The sequence below is a fragment of the Herpailurus yagouaroundi genome, unplaced genomic scaffold (assembly GCF_014898765.1).
Source record: "Herpailurus yagouaroundi ecotype Mexico unplaced genomic scaffold, PumYag 163, whole genome shotgun sequence".
NCBI classification, from domain to species: domain Eukaryota; kingdom Metazoa; phylum Chordata; class Mammalia; order Carnivora; family Felidae; genus Herpailurus; species Herpailurus yagouaroundi.
The window spans coordinates 28,457,943-28,475,962 of NW_024412404.1; the positions used below are offsets into that span (position 1 = coordinate 28,457,943).

Sequence of the window (18,020 nt, forward strand, 5' to 3'; positions counted from 1 at the left end):
TGACATGGGGCTTGATCTCATGCCTGTGAGATTATGACCTGAGCCAAAATCAGTAGTTGGATGCTTAACCGACTAAGCCACCTAGGTGCCCCTCTTTTTTATTTTTGATCTGGTTTCTTGTGCTCAGCATAACACTTTTGCAATTCATCCATGTTGTGAGTATCAGTTCTTTCTTTTTTACTGCTTTGTACTATTCCATTGTATGACTACTTCAGTTTGTTTCTCTCCTCTTTTTGACACGTTGGGTTTTTTCTAGTGTTTGCCTTTCAACAGTAGAGATGCTGTGGACATTCTTATACATGTTTTTGGTGGACATATGCATTCTTTTATTTGGGTTATAAGCCTAGGAATGGACTTGCAGAGTATATGTGTAGCTTTAGTCACAATGCCAAACAGTTTTGGAAAAGTTCTGTAATTATTCCTTTCTCATTTAGGTATACGGTCCATCCTTTTTAAAAAAAGTATAATGTGGGGGCACCTGGGTGGCTCAGTCAGTTAAGTGACCAACTTCAGCTCAGGTCATGATCTCATAGTTTATGAGTTCGAGCCCCTCTTCAGGCTGTGTCCTGATAGCTCAGAATCTGGAGCCTATGTTGGATTCTGTGTCTCCCTGTCTCTCTGCTTCTCCCCTGCTCACACTCTTTCTCTCTCTCAAAAAATAAATGAACATTAAAAAAAAAAAAAAACATAATGTGAAGTAGGGAAAAGATAATTTTTTTCTAGATGGAGAACAGTTGATCTAGCTGTATTGAAAAAAATCTTTCCTCACAATCTTAAATTTTTACGCACCTAATAACAGAACTTCAAATACATAAAGCAAAAACTACAAAGAGAAATAGACAAATCCATAGTTATTTTAGAAGAATTCCACACACTCTCAAAAAACTGGTGGAAAAGATGGAAAAATCAGAGAGGATGTAAGACTTGAACAACACTATCAGCCTACCTGCCCCAATTGACATTTACAGAATGCTGCATCAAAGAACAGCAGGGTACACATTCTTGTTCAGTGCACTCAGAACCATATTGTGTGCTGTCACACAAGTCCCAATGAATTTTAAAATATTCAAATTATACAAAAAGTTCTTACTCTAATGGAATAAAGAATCAATAACAGATATCTGGAAAGTCAAATATTTTGGAAATAACACACTTCTAAGTAATTGATGAGTCAAAGAGACATTGAAAATCATTTTGCACTAAATAAAAATCTTCTGATAATATGGTGAATTTGTTTTTTTAATGTGAAATCATTCTTATATTCTTAGAATGAACTACTCTTGGTTGTGATGAATTTTTCTTTTTATATCTTTATCTTTAATTTGCTAATGTTGTATTTAGGAGTCTTGTTTATCTGGGGAATTGGTCTGTAATTTTTTTCTAACATGCAGCAAAGTTGGAAGAATTTTACAGTGAACACCCACTTACCACACATAGATTTTATAATTAAAATTTTTTAATTGTTTTAAATTGTGGTAAAAATGTACATTTTTAAGTTTCATACAGTTCAGTAGTGTTATGTATATTCGTATTATTTTACAACCAAGTTTTATTTTTTATTTTTTGAAGTTTTATTTTTCTTCCAAGATTTTATTAAATTTAAGTTAGTTAACATACAGTGTAGGATTGGTTTCAGGAGTAGAATTTAGTGATTCTACTTACATATAACACATATAACACTCAGTGCTTATCACAAGCACTCTTCTTAATGTCCATCACCCATCTGGCTCGTGTCCCACTCCCCTCCTCTCCAGCAACCCTCAGTTTGTTCTCTATAGTTAAGGGTCTCTTATGGTTTACCTCCATCTCTGTTTTTATCTTATTTTATTTTCCTTCCCTTCCCCTATGGTCATCTGCTTTCTTAAATTCCACATATGAATGAAATCATATGGTATTTTTCTTTCTCTACCTGACTTATTTCATTTAGCATAATACACTCTAGTTCCATCCCACATCATTGTAAATGGCAGGATTTCATTATTTTTGATGGCTGAATAGTATTCCATTGTATACATACATCACATCTTCTTTATCCATCAGTCAATGGACATTTGGTCTCTTTCCATACTTTGGCTATTGTTGATAGTGCTGCTATAAAGATGGGGGTGCATATGCCCCTTTGAATCAGTATTTTTGTATCCTTTGGATAAATACCTAATAGTGCAATTGCTGGGTCACAGGGTAGTTCTATCTTTAACTTTCTGAGGAACCTCCATACTGTTTTCCAGAGTGGCTGCACCAGTTTGCATTCCCACCAACAATGCAAGTGGGTTCCTCTTTCTCGGCATCCTCACCAATACCTGTTGTTTCTTGTGTTGTTAATTTTAGCCATCTGACAGATGTATGGTGGTATCTCATCATGGTTTTAATTTGTATTAACCTGATGATGAGTGATGTTGAGCATCTTTTCATGTGTCTGTTAGCCATTTGTATGTCTTTGGAGAAATGTCTGTTCATGTCTTCTGCCCATTTCTTAACTGGGTTGTTTGTTTTTTTTTTTTTGAGTGTTGAGTTTGGTAAGTTCTTCATAGATTTTGGATACTACCCCATTATCTGATATCTCATTTGCAAGTATCTTCTCCCATTCTGTAGGTTGCCTTTTTGTTTTGTTGATTGTTTCCTGCCCTGTAAAGAAGCTTTTTATCTTGATGAAGTCCTAATAGTTTTTGCTTGCCTCTGGAGATGTGCCCAGTAAGAAGTTTCTACAGCCAAGTTCAAAGAGGTCAATGAAATCTTGCCATTTGCTCCTCTAGGATTTTGATGGTTTCCTGTCACACATTTAGGTCTTTCATCCATTTTGAATTTATTTTTGTATATGGTGTAAGAACGTGGCCTAGTTTTATTCTTCTGTAAGTTGTTATCCAGTTTTCCCAACACCATTTGTTGAAGAGACTGTCTTTTTTTTCCATCAGATATCCTTTCCAACTTTGTCAAAGATTAGTTGACCATGCAGTTGTGGGTCCATTTCTGGGATTTTCTGTTCTGTTCCATTGATTTGTATGCCTGTTTTTGTGCCAGTACCATGCTGTCTTGATTACTACAGCTTTGTAATATAGCTTGAGGTTCAGAACTGTGATGCCTCCAGTTTTTTGTTTTTCAGGATTGCTTTGGCTATTCAGGGTCTTTTGTGGTCCCATCCAAATTTTAGGATTGTTTGTTTTAGCTCTGCAAAAGATTCTGGTGGTATTTTGATGATTGCATTAAACGTGTAGATTGCTTTGGGTAGTATAGACATTTTAATGATGTTTGTTCTTCCAACCTGTGAGTAGAGAATGGTTTTCCATTTCTTTGTGTCCTCTTTTTTCTTTTAATGTTTATTTATTTTAAGAGAGAAAGCATGTGTGGGAGGGACAGAGAGATGGGGAGAGAATCCTAAGCAGGGTCTTTGCAGTCAGCACAGAGCCCAACTTGATCCCATGAACCATGAGATCATGACAGGAATGAAAATCAACAGTTGGGTGCTTAACCGACTGAGCCACCCAGGTGCCCCATGTGTCCTCTTCAATTTCTTTTGTAAGTCTTCTATAGTTTTCAGAGTACAGATCTTTTACCTTTTTAGTTGGGTTTATTCTTTATTTTTATTTTTTAAATTTTTATTTGAATCCAAGTTAGTTAATGTATAGTATAGTAATAATTTCAGGAATAGAATTTAGTGATTCATCACTTACATATAAAACCCTGTGCTCATCCCAACAAGTGCCCTCTGTAATGCCCATCCCCCACACCCAACACCCCTGCCAGCAACCCTCAGTTTGTTCTCTGTATTTAAACAGAGTCTCTTATGGTTTGTCTCCCTCTCCATTTTTATCTTAGTTTTGCTTCCCTTCCCCTATGTTCATCTGTTTTGTTTCTTAAATTCACTCTTAAATGAGTGAAATCATATATTTGTCTTTCTCTGACTTTTTATGCTTAGGATAATACCCTCTGGTTCCATCCATCTTGTTGCAAATGTCAAGATTTCATTCCTTTTGATTGCCAAGTAATACTCCGTTGTATATATATATATACCTACCATATCTTCTTTATCCATTTATCTGTTGATGGACATTTGGGCTCTTTCCATACTTTGACTATTGTCGGTAGTGTGGCTATAAACATTGGGGTGCATGTGCCCCTTCAAATCAGCATTTTTGTATCCTTTGGATAAATACCTAGTAGGCCAGTTGCTAGGTTGTAGGGTAGTTCTATTTTTAATTTTTTGAGGAATCTTCATATTATTTTCCAGAGTGGCTGCACCAGTTTGCATTCCCATCAGCAGCGCAAAAGAGTTCCTCTTTCTTCATATCCTCGTCAACATCGGTTGCCTGAGTTGTTAACTTTTAGCCATTCTGAAAGGTGTGAGGTGGTATCTCATTGTGGTTTGATTTGTAGTTCCCTGATGATGAGTGATGTTGAGCATCTTTTCATGTGTAGTTAGGTTTATTCTTAGGTATCTTCTTGGTTTTGGTACAGTTGTAAATGGGATTGATTTCTTGATTTCCTTTTCTGCTTCTTTGTTATTGGTGTATAGAAATGCAACAGATTTCTGCATGTTGATTTTATATCCTGCAACATTGCTGAATATTTACCTTTTAAGTTGCTCTTTATTCTTTCCTGCAATTACATGCTTCCTTCAAGGATTATTTTCCTTCTGAATCATTTCTTTTAGTACTTCTTTTCATTTAGTAAAGGTTTCTAACAGTGGATTCTCTCAGCATTTGTCTGAATACTTATTTTACCTTTTGTGTTTTGAAAAATGTTCAGTCTTTCAGAAATGTGGTAAGAGTAGCACAGCAGACCTGCATAGGCACTTTAGCTTGACCCATCAATTAACATTTTTTCACATTTGCTTTCTCCCTGTTTTTTCACCATTCCATTTGGGAATTAGTTGCAGATACCATTTCCCCCTAAATACTTCATTCTGCATATATCTCTGCAGAACAAGGGTCTTCTCCTACATAACCACAATACAGTTACCATACACATGATTTATCATTGATATACATTCTGTCATCTATATTCTAATTTCTCTTTGTCCCAGTGGAATATCTTCAGTTTAAATTTGTCTGATTGTTTCAATCATGATTGGATGCAGGTTAAACATTGTTGGCAGGAATATTACTTATATGATGCATTCTTCTCAGTGCAAAACATCAGGAGGCACATGTCAGTTTGCAGTAATTTTACTTTTTTTTAAAGAAAATTTGCAATTTTAGTTGATATTCCCCTTTTATCCAAGAGTTGTTTAATAGCATTCAGAAAAATTCCTGGTGAGAGAAGCTTTTTGCTTTGTCATTGTTTTTGATTTCTAGTTTTATTGAAATTAAAAACAATGATTTTATGGAAATCAGATAATGTTGCTTATATTTCTACTTAATAAAACCTGATTATTTGTGATCTAATATCACTCTGCATGAATATTCCATGTATACTTCAGAAGATGATTCATTCTCTATCATCAGGGTAAAAGTTTGATAGATAACTATAAGATTGGCCTTATTGGTCAGTTGTTTGGATTCCCCATTTCCTTTGTTTTGGTCAGCTTAATGTTTCTTTGATAAAAATAATGATACCTGAAAGTCCATTATTGGTGGACATTGGTGTATTTCCTTTTTCATCTTCCATAGTGTTTTGCTTTAAGAAGGTACTTGTGTTACTGTTTCATAAACTTTATTTTATTTATTAAAAAAAGGTTTCTTAATGTTTATTTTTGAGTGAGAGAGAAAAAGAGACAGAGTACAAGTGGGGGAGGGGCAGAGAGCAAGAGAGAGAGAGACAGACAGACAAATAGAAAGACAGAATCGAAGCAGGCTCCAGGCTCCAACCTGTCAGCACAGAGCCCAATGCAGAGCTTGAACTCAACGACCTCGAGATCATGACCTGAGCAGAATTTGGACGCTTAACCGACTGAGCCACCCAGGCGCCCCTACACGGTTACATTTTAATTATACTGCTTACTGCATCTGTTATAAAGTGTTCCATCCCTTTCAGCTTAAATTTTCCTTGCCAGATATCAGGCCCATAACCCTTGATAACTTACTGTCTTCATTTACTTGGTATACCTTTTCCCATGTCTTTTAGAATTCACTTTTAGGCACACTTTTTTTTTTTTCTCCAAGTAATCTTTACCCTCATTGTGGGATTCGAACTCACAACCTCAAGATTAAGAGCTTACCCTCGTTAGATGTAGAGATTACATAAAAATAAAATCTTTAAAAATTTTAAAAATCAAAGTTAACTTTTATTTTTTTTTTAATTTTTTTTAACATTTATTTATTTTTTTTGAGACAGAGAGAGACAGAGCATGAACGGGGGAGGGTCAGAGAGAGGGAGACACAGAGTCTGAAACAGGCTCCAGGCTCTGAGCTGTCAGCACAGAGCCCAACGCGGGGCTCGAACTCACAGACTGCGAAATCATGACCTGAGCCGAAGTCGGCCGCTTAACCAACTGAGCCACCCAGGCGCCCCAAAGTTAACTTTTAAATTACTTTTTGGTATATCTTTTATATACATTATAGAGTTGGCTTTTTGCTTTGTGAACCAGTTTGAAATTTTAAAAAGTAGGTAACTTAATCACATTTATATTTAGCAGTATGACTTTCATATATGGTCTCAAATGTCTTATTTTGATATATTTACAGTATTCTAATGGTCTCTTTTCTTTTGTGTATGTATGGATGTGTGTGTGTATGAGTGTGTACTTTTTGGTACTTCAGAAGCCTTTTGTTCTATTGTTTAACTTTATTAAAAAAATTTTTTTTAATGTTTATTTTTTTTTTTTGAGGGAGAGAGATACAGAGACAGAGCATGGGCAGGGAAGGGGCAGGGGCAGAGACAGAGGGAAACACAGAATCCAAAGCAGGCTCCAGGCTCTGAGCTGTTAGCACAGAGCCCAATGCGGAGCTTGAACTCACGAACTCTGAGATCATGACCTGGGCCAAAGTCAGACACTTAACCAACTGAGCCACCCAGGTGCCCCATCTATTGTTTAACTTTAGATTAATATTTATTATCATGTCCTTTATCTGCTTTTTCCTTACTTAACCTTCTACTCTTTTATTTTCCATTTTTGAGAGATATCTTTTGACTCTTACTTATTATAATCAATGAACTTATTTTGCTTTCTTTTTTTTTAATTTTTTTTAATGTTTATTTATTTTTGAAACAGAGAGAGACAGAGCATGAATGGGGGAGGGTCAGAGAGAGAGAGAGAGAGAGAGAGGGAGACACAGAATCTGAAACAGGCTCCAGGCTGTGAGCTATCAGCACAGAGCCCGACTCAGGGCTCGAATTCACGGACCACGAGATCATGACCTGAGCCGAAGTCGGCCGCTTAACCGACTGAGCCACCCAGGCGCCCCTTAGTTTGCTTTCTTTATCTCTCCATTAACTTTTTTTTTAAATTGAAATATAGTTGACACACAATGTTACATTAGTTTCAGGTGTATGGCATAGTGATTGCACAGCTCTGTATATTCTGCTGTTATGCTCACCACAAGTGCATCTACCATCTGTCACCCCAGAACGCTATTGACTGTATTCCCTGTGCTGTACCTTTTATCCTCATGACTTAGTCATTCTGGAAACCTGTATCTGCCACTCCTCTTCATCCCCTTTTGCCTATCCCCCTACCTCTCTCCCTCTGGCAAATGCCAGTTTGGTCTCTAAATTTATGGATCTGTTTCTGCTTTTTCTGTTAGTTTTATTTTTTAAATTACATATGTAAGTAAATCATGTTGTATTTCACTTTTTCTGACTTAGTTTACTTAGCATGATACCTCAAAGTCTATGTGTATTGTCACAAATGACAAGATTTCATTCTTTTTATGCCCGAGTAATATTCCATTATACATACATCGCACATCTTCTTTATCCATTTATCTATTGATGGGCATTTAGGTTACTTCTTTATCCTTCCATTTTTAAGTTTATCCATAACATCATAAATTGTTGTGATACTTTTATTAAAACTTACTATATTGAGGACCCCTAGACCACTCTGCAGTTTGATGATTTGGTAGGAATACTCACAGGACCAGCATATAGTTGGATTCATGGATAAGATTTATTACGGCAAGAGGGTACAAAGTAAAATCATCAAAGGGGAAAGGCTTATGGCTCAAGTCCAGAGAAAACCAAGCACAAGCTTCCCAGAATCCCGTTCCCAGTGGAGTCTCATAGGACATGCTTTATCCCTCTGTCAATGAGCTGTGTCAGTACATATGGAATATTATTATCTGCCAGGGAAGGTTATTAGAGAGTCTGTGCCCAGGGGTTTTATTTGGGGCAGTTCATGTAGGCACCCTCTGTCTAGCATGTACCAAAAGGCCAGACACCCAGAAGGAAAGCCAGTGTTTCGCATAAACCATAGTGCTTGCACAAACAAGTTATGCACCTTTTCTGTTAGGGTGGTGGGAACCCTCTTGAAATACAAGTTCCCAGAAGCTAGCCAAGGGCCATCCTGGAAGGCAGGCCTTTTCAAGGATAGCAGTGTAGGCCTATTAACTCTTTTCTGTAGTACCGATGTAGCTGACACTCATCTTACTAGGAAAAATTGTTGGGGGCCTAAAATAGGTGAGTAATATCATATCTAGTATACTCAGTGAATTTTCTTCTCAGCAAAACTCTGGAAAATAATCAGTAGTGAGGAAGATAAATAAAATTATTTTTAATGTTTTCAGAAAATTATACTCCGTGGAGGAAGAGAGCAAAATTGATCTCAGTTTTAAACTTCAGATTTTAACCTTTTAAGACGTTTTAGATTGAGGTAATCAAAATGCCAGTGCTGCAGTAAATAACATTTTCCTCCTTCATTAATTTTTGTTAATGGGTAGACAAAAATGACTGTAAGGAATTATATATTCACTCTTTTTTTTAGCCTAAGAAAGCTGTCAAGGTAAAACCTCGTCCACCTATAGCTCCTCGACCTTCTGGTAGTTCCACGGCAGCTGCTCGCCACAGATTGTTAAGGGTTCTCCCCCACATTGGGCAGTCTTGTTTACCTTCTGCTGGGAATGCATGTCTACCTGAAACTTCCAGCAATGCCGTTTCAAGTTTGGCAACTGTGCCCCCCACTGATAGACCCATATCATCTATTGCTAGCGATTTTCTTAAGGAAGAGGATAACTGGGAGATGAACGCACTGTCTCATTCCAATGGTAGCATCAAACTACCACCTCAGATACCCCATACCGAGTTGGAAAATGACAAGGAGCTTGCTGATTCTGTTCTCCATCTTGGATCATTCCTGCCTAGGCGGACAAAACACTTTTCAGGAAATTTGTCATCCAATAAAGAGGATGACACTACCTTATTTCCAACTTCAGAAGAATGTGTAACTGAAGAATCACTTCCACCTGAAGTGGGTTCATTTGCTTTATTTACGGAAGGAAACACCGATGAACAGAGCATTGGCTTAGAAGGTACACAGAAGGTAAATCCAGAGTTCTTACTCTCTAATGATGATAAAGGGTTGAAAGCTGCAGAACAGCATCTTAAACATGTTGCAAGAATATTGAGCAGTGAATCAGTAGAAACTACAGTTCTCGACCACCATGAATTAAGTCCTCACAAGAAGAGACTCTTGTCACCTCTTCGCTGTTCTACACCAATGTCACTCCATAATTCTCTGGTGAAACCACAGAGACAGTCCAAATGTTTTCAGTCTGGGAACCTCCAGTCTTCTGCTTCACAAAATGTGCTTCGGTCGCTAGATGTTCGAAATATAACTGATTCTTCTTTCTCTAGGACTACTCGCTTTCGTGCTGTTAAAGTTGATTCACCTGGGAAAAGAGCTGATGTTATTTCTAAAGTTGAGGCACGGGATATCACAGAAATGGCAAACAAGGCTTCCAAAGAGCCTGTTGGTTGTGTAAATAATATAGGTTTTCTTGCTTCGCTGGCCCGGAGTGCAAGCAGAGATAGCTTACAGAGTATGCGTGGGGCAGGCAGGATTCGGACCTCTGTAATGGGGCTGTCTACAAGTCTCCAGCATTCTCAGGAAGAAAGCTTTAGGAAAAATTCTCCCCTGTTAGAACCTACAGATTTTTTTCTAGTAAGTATTTGTTTGCAATATGTTCTACTAGTTAACCTTGTAGTTATTCATCATATTACATGTTTGTTTTTTGTTTACTTAAGGGAGGAGACCGAAGGTTGAATTCTTTTTATAAGTTTCTCTTAAAATGTTAATCTAGTTGGTAGAAAATCTTTTTGATAGTTGAATTTTAAATAAGGTATTGGCCCTAAATTGAGAATTGTAATTTGAAAAATAATTTTGTGCAACAATTTATCATCTATTTTTAACACTAAATATTTTTTAAAAAATTTAATGTTTATTTATTTTGAGAGAGAGAGAGAGAGACTAAGCATAAGTGGGGGAGAGGCAGAGGGAGAGAGACACAGAATCTAAAACAGGCTTCACACTCTGAGCTGTCAGCACAGAGCCCGACGTGGGGCTTGGACTCACAAACTGTGAGATCATAACCTGAGCCGAAGTTGACAGTTAACTGACTGAGCCACCCAGGTGCCCCTAACGCTAAATATTTTTAATTGTTTCCATACAAGAACTTTTATTTACACCATCAAATTTTCTTCTCTTAAAGAAAAATACATACAGTATTGCTGCATTTGAGAATCAGATGCCAAATTAATTTAATTAAATGAAAGCCCAACAGCATTTCCATAATAAAATACAAGTATTTCATGTTTAGTGATCTTTTCTTCTGTTCTCCATTAACTTACCTCTGTAGATGTTTTGTGTTTTGATTATAGTCTGCCCGTGGCATTGGAATGAATGGAAATAACACAGCAGCAGGGAAAAGAGTAGGTAAGCTACAGATAATTGTGAAAATATAAGCCTAACAATCACTTCATTATGCATACTGTTTTTTTCAGAGAGAAATAAAGAGGAAGGTTCTTTGTGGTATGTATGGAGTAAACTCTCCCTAAACTTTGTTCCACTGAGGAAAATGGCTAATAGAACTGACTGTAGAACATACTTGAAGAATAAAACAAAAATTGAAATTGAGGTCTCTGTTGCCTGGGGAAAGATATAGTCTAAGTGAAAAGACAGGAAGGATGAAGAATAAATGTGTAATTCCACAACCCTCTGTCACTGGCCACTCTAGAGCCATGCTGGGCTGCTGGTTGGGTTTCGAAGTATCCTAGAGAGGTGTTTCTTGACATCATAATCCAACATGAAGGAGAGTAGGAAGAGCTCCTTTTGATGAACTGATTATTTCTGGATAAAAGAAAAAGACGGTCCTTGAATCAGCCCTTTCCAAAGCACAGTAGCAGAAGTAGCTACAACATTGGCACTCCTTTCTGCCAATAACACCTTAAAGGTGCACTGGCCAGTCCTAATCTCCAAGGAAGCCATTATGATCATCATCTTTTGAGATTTTGGACTCAGACTAGGGGTGGGAGCTCATTACCAAAGATGTACCACCTTTCTAGCCTCAGGGTTCTAAAGGATACTTTATATGAAAGTATATAAAACTGATGTCACAACCAATGTAATATATATTATGGTTGTCACATGAGTTTTATGCCTTTAAAGAGTACTTAGGGTTTATTTTTCACTTCTACATAAGGCCCAGAGTTTTAAAGTCTTAATATATCCATGTTTTTTCAATTTTAAAGTGTTATTATATCCATGTTTTTTCAATTTTTTAATTGTGGTAAAATATACAAAACATAAAATTTACCGTCTTAACCATTTTTAAGTGTATAACTCAATGCCATTATATAAAGCATTCACATTGTTGGGCAACCATCACCACCATCCATCTCCAGAATTCTTTTTATCTTGAAAACTTGCACCCATTAATCACTAAGTCCTCATCCCCCCGCCCGCTCACCCCAGCCTCTAGCAGCCATGATTCTATTTTCTGTCTAATTCTAATTCCTTGAAGTACCTCATATAAATGGAATCATACAGCATTTGTTTTTTTGTGTGTACCTTACTTCACTTAGCATTGTGTCCCCAAGGTGCATCCATATTGTAGCATGTGTCAGAGTTTCCATACTTTTTAAGACTGAATAATATTTCATTGTATGTATATACAGCATTTTGCTTATCCATGTATCTGTGGATGGAGAGTTGTGTTGCTTCCACATTTCAGCTCTTGTGAATACTGCTGTTATGAACATGGGTGCCCCAATATCTCTTGAGACCCTGCTTTTAATTTTTTCGAGTATATACTCAGAAGTGGAATTGCTGGCTCACATGTTTATTCAATTTTTAATTTTTTGAGTAACTGCCATACAGTTTTTCATAGTGGCTGCACTATTTTACATTACCACCAACAGTGTATTAGGTTTCCAGTTTCTCCATATTCTTACCAACACTTGTTATCTTCTGTTTTGCTTGTTTGTTTGTTTGTTTGTTTTTGATAATTGACATCCCAATAGGTATGAGGTAGTATCTCACTGTGGTTTTGGTTTGCATTTCCCTGATGATTAGTGATGTTGAGTATATTTTTATGTGCTTAACCATTTGTACATCTTCTTCGGAGAAATGTCTGTTGAAATATGTTGCCCATTTTTAAGTTGGGTTGTTTCATTTTTTGTTGCTGAGTTTTAGGTGTTCTCATTCTGGATACTGGTCTCTTTATCAGAAATGTGATTGGCAAATATTTTCTTCTAAATATTCCTCCCTTTTTTATTCTGCTGATAGTGTCTTTTGATGCACAATAGTTTTTAATTTTCATGCAGTCCATGTTGTTGGTATTTTCCTTTGTTGCCTGTGCCTATGGTATTGTGTCCAATAAATCATTGCCAAGTCCAATTTCATGAAGTTTTCCTCCTATATTTTACTCTAAGAGTTTTATGTATGTCTTCCAGGTAGGTCTTTGATACATTTTGAATTAATTTTTTAATGTATATATTTTTGTATATATGGTGTAATATAAGGGTCCAACTTTATTCTTTTTCATGTATATATCCAGTTTTCCCAGTGCCATTCGTTATGTGTATATCCAGTTTTCCCAGTGCCATTCGTTAAAAAGACTGTCCTTTCCCCATTGTCTTGGGTATCCTTGTCAAAAATCATTTCATCCCATATGTGAGGGTTTATTTCTGGGTTCTTTATTGCCTGTCTTTATGCTAATACCACACACTATAATTTATCTACTTTTAACTCTTATTTGAGCTTCTGTGCTTTTTCATTTCTCTTCTCACTCTTCCTCTGAAATAGTTGATGCTGTGGTCACCAAAGATATCCACAATTTCAATCCAGTGGATGCTTCTGTATCCTCACCTTGTTTGATTCTTGTGGGCCTCCTTCTTGAAATAGTTTCTTTTCCTTTGTTTCTCTCTGTTTCATTTCTTTCTTTCTTTCTTTCTTTCTTTCTTTCTTTCTTTCTTTCTTTCTTCTTCTTCTTCTTCTTCTTCTTCTTCTTCTTCTTCTTCTTCATCTTCTTTTATTCTGGGCTATCATATTGCTGTAGAGTTTTGTTTTTGTTTCATTTTGTTAAACCTGATTTTCTTTTTCTTTACTTGTTTTACCAGCCCTCTGCTTGTCCCCAGGTATACATTCTTTTGGTTAATTTCATTTAAGTCAAGCCATCAACTACTGCCTGCAGTAATGATTACCCAAACAAGGGCCATGTAACTTGCTGCCATTTCCTTTCAGTAATAACTGTATCATTCTGAATGTCCTTGAAGAGTCCATGAGAGTTTTGGTATACATGTTATTTAATTAATTTGTTAAATTCTTCCACTGGTTTTCTTTGCTTTTTACTATAGGGTCTCCCTTGGAAATCTTACCCATCCTCATAGTTCCAGTTATCATTTTTAGACATATGTCACCAAATTTTAGACATATGATTTTAGACATATGATTGCACCTGGAAATGAAATAGAGGTTGAATAGAGCATTTTATTTTATTTTATTTTATTTTATTTATTTTTAAATTTATTTATTTGAGTTCAAGTTAGTTAACACACAGTGTAGTATTGGTTTCTGGAGTAGAACCCAGTGATTCAAACTTACGTATAACACCCAGTCCTCATCCCAACAAGTGCCCTCCTTAATGCACATCACCCATTTAGCATTTTTAGAAGCAATTGCACCTGTGAATGGGTCTAGTGCTTCATTCAGAGTGGGTATGATGTGGTAAGTGACAGAAAACAACTCTGGAAAGTTGGAAAGGTATCATATTGGACATACAAACCCTGAATGCCAGTCTGAAGAATAGTAGCAAACCTATATATTAGTGATGGGTCCTGACTTGGAGTAGGTAACTAATAAATGGTTTTCTCCGGTAGGTAGAAGCATGTATAGAAACTATTCTTGTAGGAGAAGACTGCAGTTGTGTGTCTCTGCCAACTCGTACTGTGTCTTGTGTTTCTGCACATTCAAAAAGAGTTCTTGAATGAAAAAAGTTTGGGAAACATTGAGTTAAGCAGTTCCAAGGAAAGAAAAAAGGAAAATATGACTACACTGAACTAATTAAATAATTATCATTAGATTATTCCATTGAGGAAGAATATCCTAAACCTGAATTTCGAAGATAATTACAATCAGATGAGCTTCCAGAAGATATCTGGTATTATATGCCTTTCCTCTGTGACCTGTGCAAATGCTTATTTTCGTTTTTTAAGAAGTGGAAAGTACCCCATCACCTTTGTCTTGATAACTCTTAAGTGCACTTGAAGAAGAAAGTGCTAATTGAGTTGGTGCCAGGGCACCACTGGGAATCATTCACTTAGTTGTTTTCAATTTTGTTTCTACCATTAGGAGTCATTCAGTTAGTTTCCAATTTGGGGCAAGATCTAGGAAATGGGAAGGTATTTCAGACTGGTAATAAAGCTGACTTAGTTACTGTCTTTGTATATCCAGCATCCTTTCTGGGTGGCAAAAGGCATAGCACCAATTCATTGTAATTCCAATTTTTTGAACCCTTGAAGGATCTTCAAAGACTTTTAGCTGCCATATAAACATTAAGCCGAGGTCTCTCAAACCTTTTTTAAATAGTGGAGAATAGGCACCAGTACCACCTAGACCCAGCATTTTTCTTCTCATTCCTTCCCCTTGTTCTGTTTTCTTTGTTTGCCTTTTGCTTCTTGGCCTTTTAGTGCCACCAAGCACCATGTGCTGGTACTGTTATTATAACAACTGTGGATGGTGACTTTGAGCCTCTCTGCTTGAGTCAGGTTTGTTGGAATTTTGCTCAGTTGTAAGAGAATTTCACCTAGTAGTTAAAGAAATTAATTATTCTTATGTAATAACAGATATGCTGTTTTTTAAACATAAAATCATTACGGTAGTACAAAATTCAGTAACTATTTTTTGGAAAGGTAGTACTGTGAAATTGAGCAGTGCACCATGTTAGTCACTATTGATAATATGGTATTTTATATAATTACAACATTTAAAATTTTCAGGATGCTTTTTACATGTGAGAACTGAATTGGCCTTAAAACACTTAGAAACACAAGGGAGAAAACCATGTTATGTTATCTTAAAAATGGGGGTTCCTAGGTAGCTCAGTTGGTTAAGCATCCGATTTCATCTCAGGTCATGATCTCATGGTTTGTGGGTTTGAGTCCCGCGTCGGGCTCTGTGCTGACAACTCTAGAGCCTGGAGCCTGCTTCGGATCCTGTGTCTCCCTGTCTCTCTGCTCTTCCCCACTTGTGCTCTGTTTCTCTCTGTCTCTCAAAAATGAATAAATGTTAAAAAAAATTTTTTAATGAACAAATTGAAGTTTTGAAAGAATAAATAACTTGCCTGTGGTTTGACAACTGTAATTTCAATGATGTAATCAGGACTAAAAGACCAGTTTCTTGATACTCTGGTGCTCCTTCTTGGCGTAAAAGAATAGGGTGTTTGTGTTACATATACATGGTTTCTCAGAGGCCTCATAAGAATGATTTTGAACCAGACTTTTTCTTAATTCTCTGTCAAGGTTTGGTGTACTTTACAATTACTGATTGCCCTTAGAAATAATCAGAAAAATACTGGTGTGTACAGAAGCCCTAAAAATGTAAGTCTCAGTCAGTAGAAACCCACCTCATCTTTAAAAATATAACAGTTCTACTGTATCCTTACTTGTAGATTTTGTAGATAATTTTGGATAAATATAGCACAAATTAATTTTTTATGGCCAAGAAATTTGTTGTGATGGGGTTGTGTTTTGTGTTTTGCTTAATACTATTTCACATTTAACATTTTCTGCCTGTAGTAATCAAGGTGTCCTTTCATTAATCAGGAGAATGTACTCATCACCTCCCACCCGTGAAAGCCCCAATTCAAACAAAGAAGAAAGCAGCAAAGCATTGTTTTCTCTGTGGAAAGAAAACTGGACTGGCTACTAGCTACGAGTGCAGGCAGGTTGGCTGACTGGAAAAGCTGAGATGCTTTTTTTGTGGTGACCCAGCCTGGGGATACAATATAAAACCTTCTTTAAATTGGCTATTCGTAACATCATTAAGATGATGTTCAGATGGTAGCCCTTATTTGAGCTCCTAAGTGGCTGAAGTAAGGACGAAGTAGACAGCTCATGAGTTTATAAATCATGAGATCCTCTCCTGCCCTCCAAGTTGGGAGATTTAAACCAGTGGCAGAGTGTACTTTGTCTTATGAAAGATATGCGTGGTTTTTGTTTGAATGCAACTTGGAAGAATCCTTCCTCCAAGGTTCTTTTTTAAATTGAACAAAAAAAGGACTGAATTTAAAGTAAATGTACTATTAATTTTAATGATTATATGGTACAGTTTTATTTCAAAACAGAGGAATAATCTATTCACAAAAAGTAATGAATTTTCTCATAATTATTTCTTTCATTAGCATTGATTAATATCAATCAATCACTCTGGGGATGGTGTCTGCCCTTAGTTTGAGTCCAGGCATTAAAAACAACTGCTGCTTTTTAGAGTGCATTCTGTTCAGATAGAAACAGTTCATCTTGTTGCGAAAAACATTGTAAAAATCCTTTTATGACATAGTTAGATTAGGTTTTACGTAATTTTCTTTTGAGACCGAATTTCTTAGAAATTCAGTTCTCCCAGGTTTACTAGATACAAGAGAAATGGTAGACATATCTATCAGCTTTTACAATTTTACCATTTCATAAAAATCTATATCCTGTTTCATTTCATAATAGATCCTTTATTTTAAACTCTCATATTCATGGACAGTTAATTCTCTTTGGGGGGCACTTGTGCTGGTTTATGAGTGCAAGGGAAATGTCAGTGCTGAAAATTGTTAAAGAGAACCACAGGGCTCCTGTTGGATACTGGAAGTCAAGCTCTCATCTCCCAAGGAGATGAGCCTCTCTAAAATGTGACTATTCACATGAACTTTTTTGTGCTTTAGATGTGGAAACAACTTCTGTGCATCTCATCGTTATGCAGAAACTCACGGCTGCACCTATGATTACAAGAGTGCAGGGAGGAGATACTTACAGGAGGCAAATCCTGTGGTTAATGCACCCAAACTTCCAAAAATCTAGCTCTTGCTCTGCGCCTGGGAATTGTATTACAGTGACAGAAGAAATACTGTTCAGACTGCATTATATCTGTTCGACTCCAAAAGATTTGCTAAATGAGAAAAGCATACGGTGCTCACTGTTGGAGAAAGAATGCTACTATTGACATCTTTATTCTTTGGTCAATCAAATGTTTTAAAAGTAGTTTTAAAAACTTTAAACTATAATGATTTAACTTTGTTACTGTATGTCTTGTGTTAAGTATTTTATATTTGACATTGCAATTTTACTAGACAAGTCTTCAAAAGATGCACTTTAGGAAGTTATCACTGACTATGTAAACCAGCTTCCACGGTGTACAGAAATGTGCCGTCATGTAATGGCTCTACTCAAATCCACCACTTTTTTGGGGGGGGGGGTGGGTGGGTGGTGGAGATTTTTTTTTTTAATCCCATGTGAAAATTTATTGAATTTACTAACAAGTTCCTTTTATTTCAAACTACTTTTTATAAAAAAGAACATTTCATTTCCCAGTGTAGTTTTAACACACATATTTCTTCCATATTCAGATTGGCATTCAGATATGTATCCATTCATAAAACACATCATGT

The 18,020-nt window shown here is 36.4% G+C and overlaps 1 protein-coding gene across 8 annotated transcripts in view; it reads left to right on the forward strand.

The window, feature by feature from the left end:
• The window catches only part of ZFAND4 (zinc finger AN1-type containing 4), an 88,920-nt gene extending 71,265 nt beyond the window's left edge, over positions 1-17,655 (forward strand). For 4 of the 8 annotated variants that reach the window (XM_040485748.1, XM_040485746.1, XM_040485747.1 and 1 more), the window contains 4 exons: positions 8,858-10,033; positions 10,750-10,804; positions 16,192-16,309; positions 17,298-17,655. In XM_040485748.1, the coding sequence (XP_040341682.1) occupies positions 8,858-10,033; positions 10,750-10,804; positions 16,192-16,309; positions 17,298-17,433 (1,485 nt within the window). In that variant the 3' untranslated portion in view covers positions 17,434-17,655. Of the gene's footprint in view, positions 1-8,857; positions 10,034-10,727; positions 10,805-16,191; positions 16,314-17,297 lie in introns of those variants that run through there. The other 4 variants (XM_040485749.1, XR_005793540.1, XR_005793539.1 and 1 more) reach the window with 4 other exon arrangements.
• Positions 17,656-18,020: the final 365 nt, after the last annotated feature.